The sequence below is a fragment of the Alosa alosa genome, chromosome 18 (genome assembly GCF_017589495.1).
Source record: "Alosa alosa isolate M-15738 ecotype Scorff River chromosome 18, AALO_Geno_1.1, whole genome shotgun sequence".
Classification (NCBI taxonomy): domain Eukaryota; kingdom Metazoa; phylum Chordata; class Actinopteri; order Clupeiformes; family Clupeidae; genus Alosa; species Alosa alosa.
Genome location: NC_063206.1, coordinates 17,453,645 through 17,481,620, shown reverse-complemented (window position 1 = coordinate 17,481,620; position 27,976 = coordinate 17,453,645). Strand labels below are relative to the sequence as shown.

The following is a 27,976-nucleotide window of genomic DNA, read 5'->3' as shown; positions in this document are numbered from 1 at the left end:
AGAGTATCAGAGGGCCAAGAAAGCATTGAAAAAGCCAAAACTTGATTGAAGACATGAGAGTATCTGCATAATGTTAAATCGTGAAGGTAATAACGACCCTGTATTCACAAATATACTGTATCTTTACGATTGACTTCATGATAAGCCAAATTGTCTTGCGTTTTTGTAACAAGCATACCTTGTGAGGTCTCAACAATGAGAGGATAGTCATACTTTGTTTTGTGCTTTCCTCCTTTCTTCTATCTGAAAAGGACACACCATTCCCAGGGGGTTAGTCCACCAAACATCAGGAGAGAAAGGATATTGGGCGTAGGTGTAGTTTAAGATGTCAGGGTGTGTGTGTGTGTGGTGGGGGGTGGTTGGGTAAGAGAGAGAGAGAGCGAGAGAGAAAAAGAGAGGAAAGGGATACACAGAGAGGAATGTCAGAGACATAGGGGAACCACAGCCTAGGAGTCAGGGGACGTGGACACACAAGAAGAGAGTGGAGTGCAGGCTTGACCATCTGCCCCAATGACTGCCTCTTGAAAACCACGCCACTGGACCAGCATGCAGTAAGTGTGTGTGTGTGTGTGTTGGGGTAGCAAAATGTGAATCTTCGGATTTTGGATTGTCAGCGTGCCCATGATGGCCAAGGGTCATCTTCGTCAGGTGTGAATTTGTGGGGTCTTCTAGTCAAATCCATTATCTGGTGGATGATTATCAGTAGCGATTATCTGGCTACTGTTGATAGCTCTCTTCATGTACCCTATAAAGTGTGTTAAAATGACACATTGCTGTATGTTTTCACACATTTTGTGTCAATTTCAACACCGCAATTATGTGGAGATAGCCAAATTGTGTGACATATGCTGGGTGGGTTAAAAAAGTTAAAATACAGGGTTTTTTGTTAGATAGCTGAAATTTGTCTTTAACCTTTCACCCAGCCACACAATTGCTGTGTTGAAATTGACACTAAATGTGTTTCCCTGAGCACACACAGCAATGTGTCATTTTAACACATCACTTTTTAGATTGTAATTTAGTATCTAGATATCTAGATGTGATGTGAGAAGTGATGTACAACTCATCACAGTGATTGATTTTACTCTTTGTTTACTTCAGCTGTTAGTATACAAATGTGAACTTAATTTAAGTACGTTTTGATTGGAATGAACCTCCTTCCATTCAGCAGTATCAATGTGTGAACAGTATGCTTCTTGGAGGTTAAGGGTAGAGAACAATTAGTTCAGCTTTGTATTACACTATCTCTCTCATTTATTTGTAACTATATAGATTTAAATATGGATTTATTTGTCATCTGCCTCCTTCACCCAAGGGCCACTCTCCTACACACCACGCCCAGGTGTCTATTGAGTCATTTCAAGTCAGTACAGTAGGCAAACTCTGCCTCCAGGCTGGAGGAAGATGTCATCAGATATCAGGGATTGTTTATTTATTTATTATTAAATATTTATTTTTACTATATGAACATAGTATATCAAACCATAAGTAGTATATAACATTATGAAATCTGGTGTTGTGTACAGTATATGAATGCTAGATGAAACCCACATAGTCAGTATATCTGCTCCCATCCTATTGAGTCCTTTCTAAAGTAGACTACCTGGTCTACCCTGTGCTATAGGCCTAGCAAATAGGCTAAGGAAACAAAGTAACAGAGACCTTTCCCCCTTTGTGGTGAATAGAATTGGGTTTAAGAGGTAACCTATTCCTGTAACTAATACTTTTAGCTGCAGTCAGGAATCCACCTATGTGCCCTTCCAGGGGCTAGCATCTCTGTTTTGCCTAATGCCTTACAAACTCCATTCACAAAGGGATGTCTTTCTTGCTCCATATTTATGAAACCAGATCTCAACCACTGTCCTGTCCTAACACCCGAGAATGTAACTGAGAAACTTTCTGACATTTAGACCCAAATCCCTTATATATCTACAGACTTTATTCTCCCCCAAACTCAGAGCAACATAGTAAGCAAAATCGCAGAAATAAAATATGTTTTGTGAGCAATATGACATTCAAGAGCTTGTGCATGTGTTTATTAATGTGTATATTTGTATTTAAGACAAAACATGTTTTATGACCCACCCATTGTTTGCAACTCACCTATTCTTGGTACGAGTTAACAAATGTCCTATGGATGAAATCTGCATTCTTTTGACTCAGAAGTCTCTCTTTCTGCTTGCAGGGCTTCACTGCTCTCTCTGGTGTATGTTTGTGCGTGCCTACATTACACCCACGTAGGTAAGATACCCACATCTCCTATTCTGTGTGTGTGTCTGAGCATGTGTGTGTGTGTGTGTGTGTGTGTGTGTGTGTGTGTGTGTGTGTGTGTGTGTGTGTGTGTGTGTGTGTGTGTGTGTGTGTGTGTGTGTGTGTGTGTGTGTGTGTGTGTGTGTGTGTGTTTCTCTTTTGTTATTGTTATTGCATCTTATTTGTATTGTCTGTTTTTCTCTCTGTGTCTCCAGTGGCTGACCTGAGTGACTGCGCTGCCGTAGGAAGTGTGTGCCACACCTATGCCAATTGCATGAAGAACCGTAATGGCAACTTTGTCTGCGTGTGTGACACAGGCTACAATGGCAACGGCGTGCAGTGTGCGGACATCAACGAGTGCGCCTTGGGCCTGCACCGCTGCCACACAAATGCCCAGTGCAACAACACCCTGGGCAGCCACAGCTGCGTGTGTGCCCAGGGCTACTCGGGCGACGGCATCGTCTGCACGGACATCAACGAGTGCCAGGTCAACAACGGCGGCTGCCACGCAAAGGCCGCCTGCATCAACACCAACGGCGGCCGCACGTGCACTTGCAACGTGGGCTTCAAGGGCGACGGGTTCACCTGCCAGGACGACGACGAGTGCAAGAAGTGGGGCATCTGCCACTGGAACGCCACGTGCACCAATAACCCAGGCTCTTATGTATGCACCTGCAACAGTGGCTACAAAGGCAATGGCAACTATCTGTGTCTGGATGTGGATGAGTGCTCAGAGACCCCAGGAGTTTGTTCAGCTTCCCTTGGCTACAAAGGCTGCAGAAATCTGCCTGGGACCTACCGCTGCATCTGCAGCACTGGCTACCAAAGCAATGGGCAGACCTGCGCCGACATCGACGAATGCGCGAACAACATCTGTAGCTTAGAAGCCACTTGCATCAACGCTCCGGGATCGTATACGTGCACGTGTAACAAGGGCTTCGTGGGCGACGGCCTCATCTGTGTGGACGTCAACGAGTGCGATCAGGATAACGTCTGCCACCCGAACGCCCAGTGCATCAACATGCTGGCCAGCTACGAGTGTTCCTGTCTCGCCGGCTTCCTCGGGGATGGAGTCCAGTGTGTGGACGTGGACGAGTGTGTGACTGACCCGTGCCCCACCATGGCCGCCTGCGTGAACAAGCCGGGCTCCTTCTCCTGCGACTGCGGCCGTGGCTACGCATTCAATGGCACGCAGTGCAGAGACCTGGACGAGTGTGCCGCTGGGCAGTGCAGTCCGTCCGCCTCATGTGTGAACTTCCCAGGGTCCTTCACCTGCAAGTGCCACCTGGGCTATGAGGGTGATGGGATCAAGTGCGCGGATATCGACGAATGCTCCTTCCCTCAACAGTGCCACCCCAACGCCCAGTGTGTGAACCTACCGGGGACCTTCAACTGCACTTGCATGCCGGGATACGCCGGGGATGGCGTGAGCAAGTGCTCAGACGTTAACGAGTGTCTGGTGGACAAAGGGGGTTGCGGGTCCAGAGCCACCTGTGTGAACAGCAGAGGCTCCTTCGCCTGCGTCTGCCCCTCCGGGTTCACACTGGTCAACACCACCGTCTGCCTGGACGTGGACGAGTGCCGCGACCTGGCCAAGCCCTGCGGTGCCAACGAGCGGTGCCTGAACACGGAGGGCTCGTACCTGTGCCCATGTCAGGTCGGGTTCACCCTCGACACCCAGGGCACTGAGTGTTCGGACGTCGACGAATGCCAGGAGGACAACCCTTGCCACGCAGACGCCACCTGCCTGAACACGTTCGGGTCAGTGACGTGCACCTGCAAGCGGGGTTTCGCCGGCAACGGCACCGGCTGCGAGGATGTGAACGAGTGCGATGCAGACGACCCCTGCGATGCCAGGGCCTCGTGCCAGAACGCCCGCGGCTCCTTCTCATGCCGCTGCCAGGAAGGCTTCACTGGTGACGGCTTCGCGTGCGAGGACGTGGACGAGTGCGCCCTCTCCAACGCTACCTGCCCCTCCGGCTCCACGTGCATCAACTCGCCCGGCGTAGCCGTCTGCTCGTGCCTGAACGGCACGGTGGCGGTGCGTGGTGGCGTCTGCGTGGAGCCCAGCTCTGAGTGCGACCCACCGTGCCACCTGTATGGCCTGTGCCACCCCTCGCCTGCTGGGTTCCAATGCATCTGTGATGTGGGGTTTGTGGGGGACGGCAGCGTCTGTTCTGATGTTGATGAGTGCCAGAGGGACGATGTTTGTCCACAGAATGAAACCAAATGCCTGAATAAGCCTGGGTCTTATGACTGTGTATGCAGAACTGGCTTCACACAGAATGGGACAGACTGTGTTGGTGAGTTTGTGTGATATTAGTCCTCCAACACTTTGTGTACAACTTTATATATATTCACATCTTTAAATGTTTTGTTTATAGTCTGTCATGATAGTATAGATAAATATGCAGGATAGTTGTACGTACAAATAGGTAGCTCGAAATATTCATGAAATGCTTTTTTGTCATTACCCTTTCCATAGCATATTAAATCCATGTTAATTTGTTCAGTTTATTTGTCTGTCTATGAGGAAATGCTAGATGGATATATGCTACTTAGATGGTAAGTGGATACATTGTACTTATAAGTACTATATAGATGGCTATTAACTCTTTCTTTCTGTATCTTTTATTCGTCATTCTTTTTCAGATATTGATGAGTGTGATTCCAGAGCACATCAGTGCAGTGATTTTGCCCAGTGTGTGAACACCGTCGGGAGTCATCTGTGTTTCTGTCTGAATGGCTTTGAGGGAGATGGACACAACTGCACAGGTTAGTCTTCACCTCACTGGTTTGAAACAGTGTGTGTGTGTGTGTGTGTCTTTGTCTGTTTCTCTGTGGATCCTCTTTCTAGTCTCTAGAAGCTCACTGTGGGGAGCCTGTTTGCTTGACACTCTCCCCTTTTGGATGACTTCTAGACATTGATGAGTGCCCTTCTCAAAATGGAGGATGCCACCCTGATGGCAGCTGCACAAACACGCCAGGATCCTTCCAGTGCACCTGCCCGCTTGGCATGACCGGGGACGGCATTGAGTGCCAGGATGTGGACGAATGCGCCCACAATGCCACCCTCCCGCACAACTGTAGTCATCTTGCCCAATGCCAGAACACTGAGGGGTCTTACAGCTGTGTGTGCCAAGACGGGTACTCTGGTGACGGGCGTACCTGTGACGATGTGGACGAGTGTCTGCTGCCCTCTGCCTGTGAGCAAAACATGACCTGTCACAACACACCTGGTGCATACACCTGCACGTGCATCCTGGGGTTGGTCTATGACTCGGGCACCTGTGTGAGCACAGAAGATTGCCTGAATGCCAGCGCGGTGTGCCACGCAAACGCCGAGTGTGTGAACGCGCGGAGCTCCGACTACTGCAGGTGTGCGGATGGCTTCGCGGGGACTGGAATGGACTGCTGGGATGTGGACGAGTGCGCCAAAGTGACCGGAGAGGAGTGGCCGTGCCCGGAGTTCTCTTCCTGCTTCAACAGGCCGGGGTCATTCCGCTGCCACTGCTGGGAGGGCTACAACGACACCGGAACGCACTGCGTGGACATCGACGAATGTGCGACGGGGAACGCCACCTGTCCTGACAACAGCACCTGCCTGAACATCGGCGGGGCCTACCAGTGTCCATGTGACAACGGCTTCCGGGCCAATGGCTCACTCTGCAAGGACGTTGACGAGTGCTCATCTGGCTTGGCGGCGTGCCCAAATGTTTCCGAGTGCCACAACGTACCGGGGTCGTTTTTCTGCGACTGCTGGGAGGGTTATGTGGGTAACGGCACTGATTGTGAGGATGTGGATGAATGCCTCAAAGACAACGCGTGCCAGGATCACAGCACCTGTGCCAACACGGTGGGTGGCTTCAATTGCACCTGCGACCCGGGCTTCACCCTCAACGGTCAAGATTGTGCGGACATAGATGAGTGTCTCACCGGTCAGCTATGCGCCAACGGCACTTGTCTCAACAGCCTCGGCTCCTTCTATTGTGAGTGTGACGAGGGCTTCTGGAGTAACGAAACCGAATGTGTGGATGTCGATGAGTGCTCAGAGTCTTCCGGAAACGCCACTCCCTGCCAGCCCAATGCCACATGTGTCAACCTACCAGGCACCTATGAGTGTCCCTGTGACGCAGGGTTCCTTCTTAATGGAACGCGCTGTGTGGATGTGGACGAGTGCAGTGACGTGGACAAGAGCCCCTGTGTGGACCACGCTGATTGTGTCAACACTATCGGGTCGTTCCTGTGCCCCTGCACGTTTGGTTACCAACCCAATGGGCCGAACTGCACAGACATCAATGAGTGCCTGGCGAACAACACGTGTCACCCCGACCAGCTGTGCTCCAATGAGCCTGGAACGTTCCGTTGCGCGTGCCCGCAAGGGTTCCACGAGGAAGGCAGCGCGTGCGTCGACACGGATGAGTGCCACGGGCGCGGTGCGTGCCACGAGTTGGCGCGCTGCTGGAATTGGCTGGGGTCGTTCTCGTGCCACTGTCCGCCGGGCTACGTGGGCAATGGCACCTGGTGCCAGGACGTGGACGAGTGTTCCACACGCGTCACCCCGTGTCACCCTCCGGCCGGCTGCCTGAACACCCCGGGCTCGTACCTCTGCCATTGCCCGTCAGGGTTCCTCTCGGTCGGGTCGCTGTGTGTCGACCTTGACGAGTGTCAACACAACAGAGGAGGGTGCCACCCTCAGGCGATGTGCCAGAACTCTGTGGGCAGTTTCCGGTGTGTTTGTGGCCGAGGTTGGACCACAACAGAGTGGGATGGACGTGGGCACAGAGGCTGTGCTGATGTGGATGAGTGCCTGAGCCTGGTAGCCTGTCCTGGGCACACCGCCTGTGCCAACTCCCCTGGCTCTTTCACCTGCATCTGCCACTCTAACAGTACTGTTTGTCAACAGTTGGCACGAAAGGGTGGGGGACACAATCAACACAACTGCCAACTCTCTCTTTCTCTCTACATATATATTTGTGTTTGTGTGTGTGTGTGTGTGTTTTGATATCTCTGTATGAGAGTGTTGTCTGTATGTGTGCATATGGTTCACTATGTGTCCCTATTTTTAAAAAAGCAAATAGCCAAAACACAGATTATACAATCTAGCCATGCAATTTCACCAGATACTTACGTTGATGTTTGTCTGTTGTTCAATGTATTGAAGATGTGCTCTTCTCTCTGCAGAGAGTGATCTGTACCCTTTTGGAGAGGAGGTGGGAGATACTGGTGTCTCCATCACTACAGCCGATGGAAACTCTCCCTACATCAGTCCACCTATGGGCTTTCCCTTTATGGGCAAACTGTATGACCGCCTCTATGTGAGTATCCAGCAAGGTGTAAGGATCCTGGGCTGCCATGGACACTGTGGACACTTAGTTTGACCACTTACGGTGCTGATTCAGACCTCCATGGGGCCCAAAGCAAAATCCTGATCTCTTTTGGCCAAAATGTAAGCATTTTTTTTAAAGTCACACCTGACACCCCAGTGCTCTCAATACAATCATCCCACCCCATTTTGGATGTCTACGGAAATTACCAAATATATTTTTTTGACCCATAAAGGGCTAGGGGAAATAAACATAATTGTGTGTGAATCACCTTCACAGCTTTAAGTTGTGGGCTGCTAGTACTGACTGAGGCTGACTGTTCTTCACCTGTGTCTGGCTACTTGCCAAGATGCGGTTCTTTTTTCCTTTTTAGAAAATATAGCCAGTCGTCCACATTCAAAAAACAGAATATGTGGTTATATTTCACAATATAAAAGTACTCTTACTGGAAAAGGCTGGCAAGCAAGCCGCAGACAGATCAGGGGATTCACTTCCCTGTTAGGCCAGCTTTATTTGACTGCTGTTCCCGCTGTTCATTCTTGTGAAGTTTTTTCTTTCTTTTCTCATGCCCTGAAGGGTAATTCGGTTTCATCTTCTTAATGTCGGCTATGAGTCACTGTTGCTATAACTGTATACCTGTCGTTAGCTTGACTCAAGGGGAGACGGAGAGGGGACCCTGATTAACTTGCAGGACCCTGACCACTTATACTGTAAAAATGAAGCATGTGTTTGTCAGACCTAACTATAATAGAAAGATTATGATGACTTAGGATTTTTTGGAAATTAGTGATCTTCAAATGAAAAATGTTACAAATAATGGCAATTAATGAACATACAGTATGTTCAGTCTAATTTTAAGTATCTTCAGTCTATAGTTTTGTGTTTTAATATTTGTACAGTTTTCGGACAATGGCCTCGTCCAGCTGCAGTCAGTCACAGAGAACGAACAGTTTCTGTATCCCGCTCCCTCTTCCCTGGGTTTCCGTGGAAATAAGGGTGTGGCCATGTTGGCAGTGTTCTGGGATGACGCTGACCTTACGCTGGGAGAAGGGAAGCTCCTGTACCAGGTAAACATGGAGACAGCCAAAAGTCATGTTGAAGTGCCAACAAGTGCAATGAAAGATGAAGCATTTGTTTAAAAAAACTTTGGGAGATTTGGGAGAAGAAAAGTTGCTTTCCTAAGAAACATTCACTCATGTACAAACTTGTACAGTGTTCACTATGGAATGTTTAAACCCTGCCCATAAGTGTACAGATGCAGGGGGTAGTATGACAGACTCTATCTGGCAGTGAGAAGGATATCAACTTCAACTTTCTTTCCTTTTTCCAAAACCTGTACACCCATTCTTCATTAATTCTGTCTGTCTGTCTGTCTGTTTATCTTTCTTTCTGTCTGTCCTCTCCTCTCTCAGGAGTATCATAAGATGAACCACTCAGATATTTACGCCCAGATAGTGTTCAACCACACAGCAGAGCACGTCAGCCAGTTGGAGTCTCAGCGGGGGAACCCTCCCTACACACCTGCCTGGATCCTCAAAGTCACATGGGACCATGTGCTGCCAGTGTCCTACCAGAAGGTCAACCTCTCTGAGGTCAGACTACGGCTCTTTCCCATACTGTGTCCAAGTCTGGGACATACATCCTGACTAGATTCAGGCGCAAACAAGAGCAAGACTATGGGATTGTTGCCCAAATGGCTAATAGGCTCATTAGTCAATCAGCTGGTTGATTGTAATTTATTGTTGACCATGCTGGTTTATTGTTTATTTGTTGGAGGGTAGGGTTAGTGGCTTTTTGATAGTTGATATGCCATTAGATGGCCTGCTAGGCCAGCTGTTTGACAATTGTTTTATTGGAATGACGGTGAGTTATCAGGTTTGAAGGTTTCCTGGGTGGGTTGATTGGCCCATGACAGCCACCTTTGTCATCTCTGATATACAGTACATAGTAAGTAAGTGAGTAAGTACATGTGATTTATATAACACATTGAAAACCAAAGTGCTTTATAATAGAAGAGAAAGAGAAAAGGAAAACACACCAAACTCCCAAACACACACACACACACACACACACACACACACACACACACACACACACACACACACACACATAAACAGGCAGTATTTGCATACAATGACACAATGGAGAATCGGCGTCTGCGCCTTAAGTTTGTAATGTTTTGCCTGGTGCGTGAACTCTAAAAGTTGAGTGTTACTGTAAAAAAAGCAGAGGCGCACTCAAGGGCTTGATACTAATACAAATTTGTATTGAGAGCCAAGGTTTTTACAAGTCTACAGACAAAAAACTGGGAAACAAACGTTTCGGGCTTAGCCCATTATCAATGTCTCCATTATGAAACGCATCACAGGGCGTTCAGGTTTTTTATAGCCGTGACGTGTCAATTACCGTAATACTTAATGTCAACACAAAAGACAAATTATAATGTATGTATAAACTACACCAAAACCAAAAAACAACCATATGTGCAATTAACATTAAAAACATATGTTTTTAATATATTTAATATATATTCTGTATATACAGACAAAATGTATACATATATGGATTCAAGACAGGAGTATACACAATAATACAAGATCCACATAAGTGCTTATCGCATCACAAAAAACATGACAGAACCAGTTCTTCATTCATCCCTAAATGATGGAGAGTTTTCAGGGTAAACATCTACGTACAGGTTTAACATGTTCAATGACAGCTTGATTGGCCTGCTTCATTGAAATGTCGTGCGACAGGGGATTTTTCATCCTTCCATCTAATAGCGCTATTGTGTTCAATGATGCGTGCCCTCTTCCCTAACCCACCTTTATTCGCTCATTACAGGGCCAGAAATATAAGGGATTTTTTGGTCAGAGCAGACAATTACAGCTGCTTGCCAGAACAGGTCCGGTAAGACCACTACATTTGTGTGTTCTACTACAGGTGACAATTACAGCTGCTTGCCAGAACAGGTCCGGTAAGACCACTACATTTGTGTGTTCTACTACAGGAAAAAGTTATGCAATCAAACAGTTCACTACTTAATCTACTAGCAATGTGGTCTATTTAATCACATGTCCATGTAACAAACAATACGTAGGAAAAACTAATAGAAAAATAAAAACACGCTTCAAACGCCCGAAACGTTTGTTTCCCAGTTTTTTGTCTGTAGACTTGTTGTAAAAACCTCGGCTCTCAATACAAATTGGTATTAGTATCAAGCCCTTGAATGCGCCTCTGCTTTTTTTTACTGTAACATACAATGACACAACAATAAAACCAAAGATCCTCGATTGTCATAAATGTTGTCCTCAAGAGGAAAGTTTAGTAAAAATAACTTTTTCTAGAACCCAAAAGGAACATTTTTAAATAGGCCGGTAATTACCCAGAATACCTTGCTTTAAGAGAGAGAGGACTACAGCGTGCTTAAAGAAAACAGGAACTGACCAAGAAGATCAACATACACAGAATGTATTCAGTTGGTAAAGGATAATAGGGAGGGACTTATTCAACATCTCGGTTCTATTTGCATCGTGACATTTTAAAATACTTCCTTTTCTCTCAGAACGACATGACTTTTAATCTAATACCAGTGTGCAACTCACATGTTCCAAAATCTAAACCACACGTTATCTACATACCATCAATGGCTACCAGTTTCTTGTGGCTGTTCACACAGCTGGTAAACAGGATCTGGCTAAAGAGAGATAATCCTTATTTACCCTGAAATATCACTGTAACACTACCTGCTTTATTATGCCTTCCCACTCTTTCACATATGCTGAGAAGTAAGGTGAGGATAGTGGCTAGGGTGTGGTGCTGTTTGACCTGGTCTTTGTCCTACTTCAGCATAAGACTTACACATATGAAACTGTGTGTGTGTGTGTGTGTGTGTGTGTGCGCGAGCGTAAGGCTACGTCTACACTACGGCATATTTGTTTTAATTATGGATTTAAGAAACAAATCTGTTCCGTGTCCACAAAGACTGTTTCAGTTTGAAAGTTGTGTTGTGCATCCATATCACCATTACCATTATTACCACCACTCACACACAATGGCTCCGGCTTAAAACAAATAGGCCTACAGGGTCGCCGGCGGATCCAATCGTCCCGTTTTGGGAGTTACGATAGTGTAATGTAGACAGTAGGTCGGAACGTGCTGTAGTGTAGATGTAGCCTAAGTTAACTCGATCAGTCAAATAAAATAAAATAAAAAAAGTCAGACAAATCCTACATGAAATATTAAATGCATTAAACACGTGTGATAATTTTTGGTGGTTATTGAACATGAGAACAATAGATTAATGTGTGATTTATCTAAGCATTTTACAAAGTAATAAAGCAACAAGGAAAAAGCCCATGTTACAACTGCGCTGCTAACAAAAATTTAAGCATATTCTGATGTTCTTGGCCTGGTTAATGAATGTCTGTGTCCATAGACCAATACATTCCAGTGTATTCTCACTACTGACGGAAAGCGCTCTTTTGGCCTGCTTCGCTTTGGAGACATGCTGTGGGGTCCAGGCCAGAGGATACACCACAACGCCCTGATTGGCTACACGGATGGAGCTGGCCACTTCCACAATGAAACCACCCTCCCCCCCGACAATCTGTTTGGACCTGGCGGCCGCTACCGACCCCAGGACGTGCCTGGGAACACGGGCCACTTGGGCCAGCTGGTGTACGACCTGACCGGGCCCACCGGAACCACGGACGACCCGCGCCGCAAGTGCCAGATGTGGGCGTTGAGTGAACCCGAGCCGGTGGAGTGGGCGTTGGGTGTGGCGCCATGCCCTTGCACCCGCACCCAAGCACTGGAGGACCTGGCGTTCGGACCGGAGACTCTTCCCCACACCCAGGAGGCGCTCAGGGAGATGAGAGGGCTGCGCTGGGGTGGCGCTGGTGGTCAGGTGTTTCAGTCCATCCTGTTCAACAAGCACGGCGCAGGGAAACGCTGCGTCTATGAACCACAGGGCCCCCTGCTGGCTGGATACAGCGATCGCTACTTCAGCACCCACAAGACACAGCAGCATATAGGTAACACTTTAAACAGTCAGCTTATATTAACAGAGTAACAGATGTAAACAAAGTTTTTTTTGAGATGAAGCAACTATAATTCCTTGATTTCTGGAGTGTGTGGGAGAGCATTGTTGATGTGACAACAGCAGCTCAAAAGCCATATTGAATCAGATGAGAAGCATTTTTGAATAAACAGATCACTGAAACATTTAGAGAGGCTAAAATAGATCTAATAGCTGATTCCATTTATCTATTTTTTTTATACATTTGGAACCTAATGCCATGCACATGGCAAGTTTTGTGGATCCTTTTGTGGATTTCAACTTTCCTGTAAGACAATTTTACAGTGTAATTCTCATATATAGATGGTAATTCTCATAGATGGTAATTCTCATACATGGTAGTTATCATAGATGGAAATTCTCATAGATGGTAGTTCTCATAGATGGTAGTTCTCATAGATGGTAATTCTCATAGATAATAATTCTCATAGATGGTAATTCTTAGATGGTAATTCTCATAGATTGTAGTTCAGGAGACCTAGTTGTGGTCTCATTGTTCCATTTATGTTTTGAGAGAACTTAGATGAAGTTTTTGTGAAGTTCTACCATAGTTAAAAAAACATCACCATGAATCTTTAGCAAAGTGTATAGGGGTTTGCCTCTAGTAGAGTAAGTCATTAGCGGAGTGAGTCTATCATGTACACATTCTGACATTATAACCAAAAGCAGAGGGGTCCCCTACATTGAATAAGTCAGCAAAACAGCACAAGCAGAGCTGGCGAGGGTGAAGTGAGAGAGACTTATTAGCAGGTTGAGCCTGTAACATACGCATATTGTAATGAAGCAAGTAGCAGGTTGTCATTCACATCCACTTAGGTACTGAGTCAACAGGACCGCACAAGCAGAGTTTGGTGAGTCTGCAGTGATGTAGGAATATTATGGCAACAGAGCCAACAACATTGGTACAACATTAGCAAGTGCGCAGTGACAGTTCTATTACCTTAAAACAGTGTTTCTCAAACTTTTTCAGACGAAGGACCACTTAATCAATAAAAAAGAAACGCACGGACCACCTAGCTAAAAAAAAAAGATTAGACCTACTTCAACAGTATATTAGCCTGCACAATAGGCCTACTCACTGAACCACCTTAATTTATGATTTAAACTGATGGCATAGCTTACATAGGCAGTGTTGCAGAACTGTTTGGATTTACATACAAGTTGGTTCAATATTGCAAACAACTCATCTATATTATATTTTACCACATCTGCTCGCGGACCACTTGGGATAGCTTGCGGACTACCAGTGGTCCCCGGACCACACTTTGAGAAACACTGCCTTAAAATAACGGCTTCAAACTCATGGTACACTGACATATGAAAAATCCTGGCTTACAGCCGTGAGGAGAAGAGTGCAAACAAGGAGCAGTTTTTGTATTATTCTCCCCCCTAGTGGATATATGTAGCATAGTTTTCCTTTGACTACTCTGCTCATGTAGGTTTACAGTCTGTAGACTCGTCATATGTAGGCCTACAGATGACCTCTGGTCTCTCTGCTAGATGGAGACTTGCTGCCCTTCCAGTGGTGCTGCATGCTCTCGTCTCTCTGTCACCTCTACCTGAGGAAGAGGCCCCTCGACCGCTGTCAAGGTTACGGATGGATGGGCTCAGGTGATGACCATGACGACACCAGCAACAGCAGCATACTGGCCAATAAAGCCATGCCTGGTATAGGTGAGAAGATGCTAAATATATAGTGGGATTATGTATAAATATCCTGTTTGTGTATGCATGCTTGCATATATGTACAGTATGTGTGTGTGAGAGTGAGTGTGTCTGTTCATAGCGGTTCATACTGTAGATGAGCGAGTGTGTGTGTGTGTGTGTGTGTGTGTGTGTGTGTGTGTGTGTGTGTCTGTATCTTGTTGTTCCTCCTCAACCGTGTTCTTTAATCCTGCAGAATTAATGTTCATATGTGTGGTATATAGGGTATGCATATGAGCATATTTGACATACAGTAGGTCTGTAATGTGCAGTGACTCTCTCTTGTGCAGGCATGGCCTATGGCAGCCTCCACTTCATCACGTTTGATGGGTCTGAGTACACGTTCAAGGCTCTGGGGATATTTGTGATGGTGCGCCTGTCCTCCAGCTCCGGCTCTAACATCTTCACCCTGCAGGGGGCGACAGACGTGCTGCACAGCCACGGAGAGGCCCGGCGGGTGCCTGCCCTCGCACGCCTCGCAGCTTTCCACCAGGGCATAGGGAAGGTACAGGGTGTGTGTGTGTGTGTGTGTGCATGTGTGTGTGTGCGTATGCATGTGCATGTGTGTGTGTGTGTTGTGTGTGTGTGTGTGTGAGAAAAAGAGATCTTTTTTTTGAAACCCCCCCATACACAATAACTGTTACCCTTATTGTATTTTACTTTCCTCTTTAATCTAAATCCTTCAAAAAATCTATTTCTTGTATGCTTTGGCAATGGCAAAAAGAGACTGTTTTTTGAGAGATAGAATTTGAATCATGGATCTCTGTGTCTCAAAGGTGGAATGGATGCGTGCAGAGACCGAAGGTGGACTTAAGATCCTGGTTAATGATGTCAATATTCCTGTTTCTGTTGGTGAGCAATGATGTGGACACTAAGAAACATACACACACCCACAGCCTTTGTATCAATACATGTGTAAGACTCTTTAAGGCCTGATCACACTGGCACCCTCTGGTGTCCTGGCAGGTGTATTGCACGCCGAGGAGCGCTTTGCTGTGCGCTGCACGTCACTGAGCCGCTGTGCGGTGGTATACGCAGGCGGTCTGCAGGTGGTGGTGTGGAGGGGGGACGCTGGGAGACTGGCCGTCATGGCGGAGGTGCCGCAGGCCTTCTTCAACCGCACCGTGGGCCTTCTGGGCCTCTGGAGCTCCCAGCGGTCAGACGACTTCCTCATGTCCAACGGCGAGCTGACGCCCTCGCCTGACGGCAGTCAGCCAACGGAGAGCCAGCTGCATGAGTTTGGCATGTCCTGTGAGTGTGCCCATATACACATGCATGCCGACACACACACACACACACATTATAAACATATTCAAAAACTTTCACACATACAAAAACATGTACACGAATGGGTGAAAACACACACACACACACACACACACACACACACACATAGCACTATAGTATACCAAGCATAACGAGTGTAACACAGTAACATATATTTTCTATATGTTCCATATGTCAATGAACATGTACATACTTGATATCTGTGTGTGTGTGTGTGTGTGTGCCTGTTCCTCTGTGTGAAGGGGCTGCCCCATCCCCTGAGAGTCTGTTCCCCTCCCTCGTCCTCCCCTCGAAGCTGTTCGTGGCGGCCACCTCTGAGGAGCTCTTCTCCGTGAGCCCGACCGCCCTGGAGCGCCAGCAGCAGGTGTGTCAACGCAGTCGGGAGTGTGTGCATGACAGCCTGGCCTCCGGTAACACACACCTGGGCCAGGAGACCCTGCAGGCCCAGCAGAGATACAGAAACCTCTCTCTGACCCTCGGTAAGCACGTCTGCTGGCGGACTAATAAACAACCATGGGAAAGCAATGTGAAGTGAACTAAAGCATACTGTAGACGTGCATGACGTATGTACCCATTCACATCAGTCCACAGCGGTCATTCACAGTGCTTTAGCAACGGAAGCTGATGACCGTGAAACAACACAAACAGATTGTGATTGATGACTTCTACTCACCTCTTTTTTTCCCTCTTTGCTTCCTCCTCTCCTCTCTTCTCCTCCCTCCTGCCTTTCTCCTCTCTATTTATTTCTCCTCCTTCCCTCTCATGTCCTCTCCCCCTTTTTCATTCATTCGTCCTTCCATCCATCCATTCATTAATTCATTCATTCCTTCTCTGTCTTACTGTCTCTCTGTCTTTCTCTCTCTTCTCCTTCTCCTTTGACAGCGAACATGCCCCCCATCATCACAGAGCCTACAGTGATCCGCTGTAGGGTTAATCAGACGGTGCGAGTGCAGGTCAGGGTTCAGGACCCTAACGATGACCCCTTCAGCTTCTCCCTACTCCACCCCCGACCTCCACAGGCCACCATTGGCAGCGGTCAGTCTCCATGGCAACCACTCACCAGGGTCTCAATTTGTGTTTGTCCAGTTTTATATTCCAATTTTATATTCTTTTTTTTTATTTTTTATTTGATATATTCTTCAAATTATTTCTTTAGTAGAACTCATAAAGTGTAGCTTCTCTGAAAATACTCTGATGACATTTGACATTTGTTAGGCCCCTCAGGACTGCCTTAGATGTCAGCTTCACAGTAAGGAACCCATGGTTAGACCCCATATTTGGATTCTTGAAAGGTCCGGTGCAGAACACTCTTATAAGGAGTATGTTGGTCAATGTTTCTGACCTCCTCTATCACCTTTGCTCTGATTACGGATGCTTCCTCTCTGCCTTCCCTCTTCTGTACCCAAGTGTCTGTCGTATGCAAATTGTTCTAAATTGATCAAATTAGAAACCCTTTAAGAGTGCACAACCAGAGAAAAATGTATATCAGCCATGCCCTAAACAGGACCTTATTAATCAAGTTTGAGGGGTCCACCCTGTGGCCCTTTAACATTAGGATAGATATGAGAGGTAAATCCGTAAATGTTGGGTAACCCTCTTGAGATTGTTTGTGCATTTTCTCATCCACACCATGTCATTCTAATGATGATGAACGTCATCTACAGTCCTGTGGCTGCAACTGGTCAAGCAGGGGAAATGGTCACTATAACTCCAGTGAAAATATGTTCAACCTTTATGGGTCAGCAAAGACAGTACATGAAAACCATCTAGCTTTCGCTAAATCAGTAAAACACTTTCCCATTGCTGCAGGACAAAAGAGGTTCAAACAAAGGTCAGCCATCTTTTGTGATTTGTGTTTCTTTTTTTGGTAAATCCAGGCATGATTATGTGGCATCGTAGAGATCGAAAGCAGAGTATACATTCATAATCTCTGCATTGCTCACTGCATTTCCTCTATGTGTCTCGGGATTAACAACAGGACAGCTGAGGCTCTTGATAATGCTTTTCTGAGAAACAGAAAGGGAAAACTTTTTTTTCATCACTGTCTAAATATCATTGTCCTTAAGATAAAACAACATAACATGGTCTGCATTAAATTAATTAAATTTTGCATTATTTATAATGTTTAATTAAGTAATTGAACGTGTTGGTAAGTATAATAATATCAAAGTAATAAAAGATCTCTGGTTGTTTAAAAGACTTAATTGTGTGTGTGTGTGTGTGTGTGTGTGTGTGTGTGTGTGTACATAAATGTTTGTACATCTACATGTGTGTGTGTGTGTTTTCTGTGACACAGGTGACGGTGTGCTGGTGTGGACGGCCCTGAGTGTGCAGCCGGTGCTTGTATCGGTGCTGGTTAGTGACCACATGTCCAGCTCTCTGCTCGTGCCCGTGCTGCAGGTGTGTGCCTGCCTCAACGGAGGCACCTGCCAGTACAGCAGCGTCACACAGAACCACCTACAGGGCAAGTTCCAGGTAAACACACACACACACACACACACACACACACACACACACACACACACACATTTCTGTGGTTGTGAATACCAACGACCATCCTACAATGTAATGCATTTTATAGTGTAAGAGTAAGAGGCGGAGAGTATGTGCATCTTTTAGGTGAAGACCTTGATCACTATCCATTCCGCTTGTCATCATATTACACAAAATTCTCCTCACACCCCTCTTGCTTTCCATCTAGTGAGTGCGGTCAAGACATCTCCAGTTCTGACCCGTGATATTCCTCATCATGTCCACCACCCTGCGTTATCTATCTCTCAGTAAGGGTTTCCTGTCTCTACTCTACTGCCCCCTGTAGGTGGTGGGCTGCCTGTGCGCGCAAGGCTTCAGTGGGCCCCTATGTGGGAGCCGCACAGACGCGTGTCAGGGCGAGCCCTGTTTCCCTGGTGTAGACTGCTCCAGTGGCCCCCACTCCGACTCCTTCTCCTGCGCTGCCTGCCCCCAGCCCACCGTCAACAGCGGAGCGCCTGGCTACAAGTGCTTCGAGAACGGTGAGGGAGAACCTACCCACCAGCCTGTGAGGAAGTCGTTGGTCACGAGTGTTGTTTGAGGGTTACATGCACAATGTTTTGCTATGGATAGATTATCATATGCCTATCTGAAATGAATGTGAAGATCTGGGATGGTATTTAGCGTGTTTAGCGTGTCTAGTTTAGCGTGGTAATGTGAAAACACAAAATATTGGACCATTTTTCGTGTCTTTGACGTAATGCGTTGTATTGAATGCTTTGTCGTGCTCCCACAGATTTCTGTCTGCCACCTTTCCCATTCCCCTGTCACCCAATGGCTGAGTGCTCCAGCACCGGTTATAACTACACCTGTGTGTGTAGGCCTGGGTACACAGGGAACGGACAAGAGTGCACAGGTAATGCTAATTAAACACACACACACACACACACACACATACACACAGACACTCACTCTCACTGATACTTGTTCACTCTCAGATATAAATGAATGCCTGGACCCTGCCACTTGTCCCAATGCCAAGTTTGAGTGTGTGAACACCCCAGGCTCAGTGCGCTGCTCCTGCCGCTACCGCAGAAGTGACCAGAGAGACGGCTGTGGTGAGTAGGAGCCGCCTGTCCAGACGCACAACCATGACAGCCTGGATAGTGGATTGGCTGTGTTTTGTTGTGTTGTGTTGTATTGTGTTGTGTTGTGTTGTGTTGTGTATCATGTGTGTTCTGTTGTGCTGTCTTGCATTGCTCTGTGATGATTTGCATTGTGTGGCCTGATACTTTGAAAATATGTTTTGTGCACTTCATCACAGGTGACTCCGCAAACCCTACAGGTAAATCCTGATTTTGATTTGTTTTTGTTTTTTGCATTGTTTGCTTGGCCTGTAACAATGCCAGCGCTTGTTGCTTTTTGCTGTCTGTGCTCAACTGGTTTTGTGTTTTTCAGGGTGGAATGTGTTCAATGTGTCCATGAGCTGGGCCAAAAGACAGGCAGGGCAGGAGGGCCTTACTCAGGTGAGCCGATTCTTCCATCTGAGTCCATTAAACACTAAATGATGCCTAACCATCTACTGCTCTGGAGAATCTGTGATTGACTGCTATGTGAGGATTCTAACAATGTAAAGTACAGTAAGTTCTAAATGAGGGATCTCATAAAGTGAGGGTTCTAATTCTGTGAGGGTTCTAACGAGGGTTCTAACGAGGGCTGCTGTTGCCTCTCAGCTGGAGCGGATCCTATCCATGGGCTTCCAGAACAAATTCTACAACGCCAGCATGAAACAGCATCAACCCACGCCACTGAGCGGACCCAACGAGTACCGCATCAACATGTCCAGTGACACCCCACACTGGTATGTCCAGGACTACCTGAGCCGGGTCGGCGGCTACTACGACATCACTCTGGCGGACGTTGGAGGTGAGAAGTATTCAGCTGGCAGCTACACATACATACATAAATACATGTACATAGTTTACATGTTCAGTAAGTCTCACACCAGCAGTATCTGATGTTGAAATACTTCAGGCTTTGTATGAACATTATGAAGTACTATTTGAAACGTTCTAATCTAATTAGATGTATCTGGCCCTGGAAGACCTCCTGGGCTTGACACCTGTGCTAAATCCTTTATCCAAAGTTTTTATTTTCAAATCTCTTTCTCTCTCTCTTTCTCTCTCTCTCTCTCTCTTGTTCTCTTTCTCTCTCTCTCTCTTTCTCTCTCTCTCTCTCTCTCTCTCTCTCGTTCTCTTTCTCTCTCTCTCTCTCTCTCTCTCCCTCTCTCCTGTTGTCCTCCGCCTGCCTTCAGAGTGCCGATGAAGCGTCTGAGGTCACTTCACAGTGATCAAGTGGCTTTTTAAAACTTTTTAGCAAAGCAGTACCTACTTGGATGTAATAAACAGGCCTGGACAGCACTGCCCTAAGGCATTGTGCTCAATCTTTGACTCACACAAGCATAAACACACACACACACACACACACACACACATCACACACATCACACACTCTCTCTCTTGTGCCTGCCTTCAGACTTGGACGAGTGCAAGGCCAAGGAGGCGAGGTGTGTGCCCCCGGCGGTGTGCTCCAACACCTACGGAGGCTACAGGTGTGTGTGCAACGGCACCGACATGGAGGCGCAGACCTGTGTGTTAGGTGAGTGTTCTGACATGGAGGAGGCGCAGTCCTGTGTGTTAGGTGAGTGTCCTGACATGAAGGAGGCGCAGACCTGTGTGTTAGGTGAGTGTTCGGACATGGAGGAGGCGCAGTCCTGTGTGTTAGGTGAGTGTCCTGACATGGAGGAGGCGCAGACCTGTGTGTTAGGTGAGTGTCCTGACATGAAGGAGGCGCAGACCTGTGTGTTAGGTGAGTGTTCGGACATGGAGGAGGCGCAGTCCTGTGTGTTAGGTGAGTGTCCTGACATGACGTCCTCTCGGGCTCAGAGGACTCCCATCCTCCAGTGGTCAAACCAAAATATGAATATATCTTAAAGATATATATATATTTTTTTAAATAATTGTATGTAGTGTGTGTAGTGTGTTGGTTTCTATTAAAATATAATGTATAATATGGATTTAATAATGTAATATAGATGGATCAATATAGCCATTAAAGATATAGCCATTTATTTTGACGATGTTTCGCCATATTTATATCAGTAAGAAAAATAATATTTTGCTGAATTCTTTAGTGACATTTGGTTCTGCTGTTATCACCCACTCCAGCGCCATGTTTGATGTTTCAAATGCTCTGAGCTAACAGTCTGAAAGCCTCCTTAAAGGCCTGTCTGTTCCTGTTGACCCGCTGATGTCTCAGTGCTGATAAAAACCCTTTTACACCCGCAGTCAAGGCTGTGAGACTTTATCAATGTGTTTAATCACAGCCTTATGATATTATCAGGAGAGGAGACGGGGAGGGAGCACAGCTGAGGTCTCTACTTAGATGAATGGCTTGCTTCACTCTCTGGGATATCTTAGATACACAGGCGGCTCCAGCTTTGAAAGCTTCTCTTCCTCCTCCTCCTCCTCCTCCTCCTTTTTGAGGTCTACTGTGCACACTGTCAGAAGAATGCCCGATATTCCTCGTGTGGGCTTGCATCTCTCTTTCCCTCAATCTCTGCTTTTCCTCATGTTATATCTTATATATTCATTCTCACCCTTTCACCCATTCTCTCTCCCTCCATCTGTTTGTCCCCCTCTCATCTCCCCCCCCCCTTCGGTCGTCCAGATCGGGATAGTGTGAACCGGACGGGCACTGCGGAGGCTGTGTCCATGGAGGAGCAGAAGCCGCTGATCCTGGGCCTGGTGCTGGGCATCGGCATCCCCCTGCTGCTGCTGCTGGCCGCCCTGGCCTGCTTCTGCTGCTCACGCAAGAGGACCGTCAGTGGAGAGTAAGCAACAGCACCCCCACACCCCACACTACACACTGCACACTGCACACTACACACAGCACACCCCACACTACACACTACACACCCCACACTACACACTGCACACTACACACCCCACACTACACACTACACACCCCACACTACACACTACACCAGGGGTGGGCAAACTTTTTGGCTCAAGGGCCACATTGGGTTTTGAAAATTGGCCGACGGGCCGCACAACAGCACACTACACACAGCACGACCCACACTGCACACCCCACACTGCACACTGCACACTCAGTGCCGGCCCGAGCCTTTTGGGGGCCCTAAGCAGAATTTGATTTGGGGGCCCCCTCCCACAACGCAGAGTCACCTGTGCTTGGCGATAATTGACAACTTCAAACTATAATGACATATTAGAAATTAATACAGTGAGGTTATGTATTAATACAGTGACTGATTATGAACTACTGTCCCCCTGGACACAGATGCATAAGGACTCGGTAGGCTCATTCAGTAATCCATCCTTGCTCACATGCCAAAAAAATGTTTTGGGGCTCCACTCTAGACTTCTGGCCCCATGTGCTTCGTGTAAAACCAATGTATTAGTTGTTATTTACACCAACCCTGTCACCTTTTAATCTTAGAGGGTACTAATTTATTTATTATTTACAGATTTATTTAAAACATTCATATTCAAAGTGAAGCACTAAGGGTGGTTTACTGAAGTTGAATTGACAAATAACAAAATACAACAGCATTTGTATTTGTTGTAAACAAGTACATCCGTTTAATGACTTGTTTTTCAACAGATTTGCAGAACAAATCCGCAAATGTGCATTAAATGAGCAATCTTCAACTACAAAATAAAACCAAAATAGACAAACATTAATAATCAAAAAATAAAATGTTCCAAAAATAGATACTTATTCCTACTTGTTCCTGGCTTTCAGGTATCTGCAACTCTGCAGTGGACGAACCTGCAATAATTAAATAAATACATAAATAAATAAAACAAAAACTATGTTAAATGTGTCATGTCATTTTAACAGGCTATGTAACCATTTGCCATCAAGAAAACCTCACCTTCTGTGTCATCAGCCATGGAGGCAGACACTTGATGAGGTAGAGTTAGGTAGTGGTAGAGATGTGCTCCAAAGTACTTCAACAGTGTCTCTGAAAAAAAAAAAAAAATAGTGCATATTTGATCGAGCAGAATGAGTTTATTTTGCTATCATTACTTACACTCATCAACAAGCAATTCCACATGTAACAATTCATATTCTATTGGCAAATGAGGCATAATCAAAAGTATACTTAATTGCAGTATGGTGAACGCTTAACATGGTGATCTACTGCAGCCTAAATATTAGGGTAGCACCGCTACATCACTTGCCACTATCTTAATCAAATGTAAGTCTATTTTCATCACAGAAGTCTCCCCACCCAACATGGTATATTTTCTCAAACACTACCATCTCTCTCCAAAGATCATAGAGCAGAGCGCATGTACTGTTCCATCTTTGCCTATGAAGCTGGAACGTTACGATTGCCCAGAGTCGCGCTAGTCAGTGGGTTGGGGTTGGGACTGGGAGCCTGGGCTTAGTCTGCTGTTGCTATCAGACTTACCACTATGTCACATATTATAGAACAGTAATAAACTATCAACACTTTCAGGTGCTTAAATCAGAAACAATCCTCTGTGGTACATTTGCCTTCAGCTACAGTACGTTTTCATGTAGCTACTGTAGTGCTAATGTCCACTTCAGTCAGCTAGCTAACTTTAATTTACAACAAAACCCACCTATGGCTAGGGTACATGCTTGATTAAACATCCAAAACAATCCCAATATCCTTGACATCTGAAATACATCTAGATAAATGTATATTAATGGGAGACATTTCTCTGTTGATGGCGGGGATTTAGCTCTGGTGATGGCTTATATTATTAGATCATGACAGCTAGCTAGCTACCTCAAGCACAAAACATACTGTAAATAATCATGCAAACATACCTGTATCTTGCTCGTTTTTCTCCTCCTCTGTCATTTTCTTCTTACTGTTTTTGGCACCAGAGGGATACTTTTCTTAACATTACCGTCTTCCGATTTTTGAACTTTTGAACGTGTCTAGTTTATGCGCGTGACTCAAAGGCTGGCAGACACAGTAGAGGTAGGCAGGCATATTGATCATGAAATCAGAATTTTCTTGTTTTAAATTATTAATTGTTTCATTTATTCATTCATTGATGTCACTTGTTTACGTTATTTATTATGTAAAAAAAAAGAAAGAAACTCGATTGGGGGGCCCCTGGTGGCCAGGGGGCCCCAAGCAGCCGCTTAGTTCGCTTATGCCTCGGGCCGGCCCTGTGCACACTACACACCCCACACTGCACACTACACACTGCACACTACACACTGCACACTACACACTACATATCATTAAGGTACACAGTATTAAGGTAGAGCGTTAGACATGCATATTATTAAGGTAATGGCTTGGCTCAAAGCAGACCTGACATAAAATGGGGGAGATCACACCATAGCGTTCAATATAAATCATTTATTTGCATAAATAGAAAACGTCAGTATAATGTATAAAAGTAAAGTGTCGTGCAAAATGTGTCTAGGGGAAATGAATAACCAAAACAAAACGCGACGAAGACGGAGGGAGCTCCCAGCAAGGGCTACACGACCGGCGACGGCTCTCTCCAAGCTCTCCCCATGGAAACCTGGCCTTCTTATATAGTCCAGCCCATTAACTACTAGGCGCCACCCCTGCACTCAGCACCCTGCAGGAGACAGACAGGCAACACATAGAATAAAGGGGACGGAGCCCCAAGAACAATCAACAGGGTCGTAACAGGTACACAGTATTAAGGTAGAGCATAGACATGCATTTCATTAAGGTACACAGTATTAAGGTAGAGCATATGACTGTGAGCACATGATTGAGTGAAAGGGAAATTGCATGAGAAAGCATAAGATTCCATGATAGAATATAAAGAAGCTATAATAAAGTGCGTGGTGGCTGAACTCAACCACTAGAAGCCTGCAAGGATGCAGAAGCTGATTATGAATCTGGTAGCATATCTCTTCAGGCGTACATGTTGTTTTGTGGCAGTGCTCTATACTTCCTGGGCTTCTTAACACTGGACTGGTAGGCTACATATGGCAGTGGTGAGAAGTTACTATGAAGGACTCCCAACACCGCTGAAGAACTTGCAAAAACATGCCAGATTAAACCAGTCAGAACATGACTTAAAGCGACTCAGCGCACAAGTTACCATGAGTCAGAGACTCAGAGAGAGTGTCATACAGAAGAACAACAGAAACTAGAGCTGTACATCAGTTTGGGTTAGTGTGATGACTGGCATTAAAACACTTCTAAATCTTACATAATAAAGAGCACAGTCTCTAGGCTGTAAACACATTAAGACAGTGATGTGTATTGCACCTTAAGTGTACACCACATGCTATATATCGTTTTTAACATGCGGATGATGTGGAGTTAAATAGTCATAATATATTTATAAATTCATAATAGTATGTGGTTGATTTTATGGTGTGGAATGAAATAGTCATGATATATTTATAAATTCATAATAGAATGTGATTAAGCTACTGATAAGCCGTGATAAGTCAGGAGGACCACAGGTGTCAGTTAGCAGTTCTGATAACAAAGTAGTGAAAGGATTTTAGAAGTTCTCCACAGAAGAGTATAGGTTAAATAATTAATATGAATGTGAAATTACAGTGCTGCAAGGGTCAAGGTTGATTGAGAAATGAAAAATAAATCAGCTCTGTTCAGATTTTAATTAAACTTATTCATTGCAAGAGCGCTCTTGGCTGCTAGTTAAGAGAGAATATTCAAAAGCAAAATCTTCAAGACCAGCACAGGCAGTTCCTCTGTGCGAATGAAGTTCACACTAAGATTTTTTTCTACGCTTGTAATCTTTCCACAACCTTATACAATTCAAGGCTTTATGCCTTTACATGCATACATGCTCTTAGTTAGCGTAGCGTTCAGCTCTCAGTGAGCACGGCGCCAGGCATAATGAGTCAGGGGCCAGGCTCCTACACAATCTGGCCAAACGCTGAGTCAGGGGCCAGGCTCCTACACAATCTGGCCAAATGCTGAATATTTTTTGCCATTTCAACGTCCACGGCCACATCATGAAATGCTTACCTCTCAGTGCTGGTTTAGTCAGCTTTTATGAGGAGGATGTTAAAATGCATACATCCACACACTCCAATGTGCACTGGTGCAGTGATGTTGCAGTGAGAAGAACCATCTCCAATATTGTGCTACATCCATACATGACATTAAATGCACATCTGTGCTTGCTTGCACAATGGACATGCAGATGTAAAGGCATCTTTGTCTTGTGAAATACTGCTGTCGTGTCGATTAAATGAAAACCCCATGTTTGTCAGTGTTTGTCAGTGTTTGTCAGTGTTTGTCAGTATTGTCAGTGTTTGTCAGTGTTTGTCAGTGTTTGTCAGTGTTTTTTGTCAGTGTTGTCAGTGTTTGTGAGTATTGTCAGTGTTGTCAGTGATTGTCAGTATTGTCAGTGTTTGTCAGTGGTGCTCCTGGATGTGCCCACACTGAGGCAGGGTCAGTGGTAGGGAGGTGCATGTAGTGCGGGGCCCATCTGGCACAGCTGCTCTCTGGGCTGTGTGGCAGCGTGGGCTCCATCCCACTACACAGCGCGCCACCGCCGGGTGTAATCTGTAAGCAACCAGCAAAACGTGACTGGGTCTCAGGGAAGAGTAATCCCAAAGACCAGCGGAAGGGTTAAAAGTGTGTGTGTGTGTGTCTGTGTGTCTGTGTGTGTGTTTGTGTGTGTGTGTGTCTCTGTCTCTTTCTTTATCTCTGTCTGCCTGTGCGTGTGTGTGTGTGTGTAGATGTGTGTGCTCCTCCATCACTGGGGCAGGAGCACATGTGATCTGTGAGTGTAATACCGTGAAGGGGTCAGGGTCATGGGAGGTCCTACTCGGATTATGTTCTTACACTGAAAAAAGGGGACAGTGGATTGTTTACACCCCCCCACCCACAAACACACACACACACAGACACATACACCACAACAACAACAACAGAGATATTCTGTGTTAGTGACAAAAACAAGTGAATGTAACATGCAGAAACATAGGAAATCTCTTCAGATTCAAGATGAATGGCGTGCTCAATTCCTTTTGAGTTTGATTTGGGTGCTCTTTGGTCCAAGGTAGAACGTCTAAGAGGCAGTGTAGAGAAAGAATTCTCTGATAGCCGAGGCACACACAAAAATGACATGTCCTAAAAGGACAACTTTAAAATGCCAAGAAGGAAATCTTTTGCCTGCCGAACTGGTGTTTATTTGACTGAGCCTAACACTGAATGGCCCCTAGTAGCATTTTGCTATTTCATGTTGCTATAAGTAATGAAATGCTAATGTATGTTCCATGTGATAGGCTTTACAGCCTCACATGTGACAGTCATAGCACAAGTGAGAGTGAAACATCTCCTTGACGTCTCCTCGATGTAGCCTCTGTTAACTCCATACATGTTTGTGTGTGTGTGTGTGTGTGTGTGTGTGTGTGTGTGTAGGATCCCCCGTTTGCTACCTGAGTGCCGGCAGGACCAGTTCAGCATGCCCTTTGACTACTCTAACCCAGCTCTGCACTACACCAGCCACTGCAGCCCACGAGTCCTGGATGGAATCCCTACCCACAGAGGCCGACGATAACACGCACGCACGCACGCACGCACGCACGCACGCACACACACTATTTTCATGCTCAAATGTTCTTCCCACACTCCAACACAGATATAATCTCTTAACTGTTGTGCTGTATGTGTCCTGTATGTCTACAATGTACTGGAGATATTATATTATTTAACTTGAGACTTTGTGAGAGCCTGCTGAAGTAGTGTTGCGTGACATGTCAATAAAGCTCATATCCGTTGTGTGTGTAAGCTACAGCATGTGTGTGTGTGTGT

General features: G+C 45.9%; 1 protein-coding gene across 1 annotated transcript; it reads left to right on the top strand.

Annotated features, from left to right (window-relative positions):
* The first annotated feature begins 451 nt into the window (after positions 1–451).
* si:ch73-105b23.6 (fibrillin-1) lies at positions 452–27,956 on the top strand. The gene is made up of 25 exons (XM_048270373.1): positions 452–551; positions 2,186–2,241; positions 2,466–4,553; positions 4,903–5,025; positions 5,172–7,169; positions 7,435–7,568; positions 8,477–8,644; positions 8,990–9,169; positions 12,016–12,613; positions 14,158–14,331; positions 14,652–14,866; positions 15,138–15,213; positions 15,328–15,612; positions 15,891–16,127; positions 16,531–16,683; positions 17,945–18,123; positions 18,467–18,659; positions 18,914–19,033; positions 19,116–19,235; positions 19,442–19,462; positions 19,576–19,643; positions 19,851–20,043; positions 20,653–20,775; positions 21,847–22,009; positions 27,584–27,956. The coding sequence occupies exons 1-25, from the start codon at positions 547–549 to the stop codon at positions 27,720–27,722; spliced, it is 7,809 nt and encodes a 2,602-aa protein (XP_048126330.1). The 5' UTR covers positions 452–546; the 3' UTR covers positions 27,723–27,956.
* The last annotated feature ends 20 nt before the right edge of the window (positions 27,957–27,976 follow it).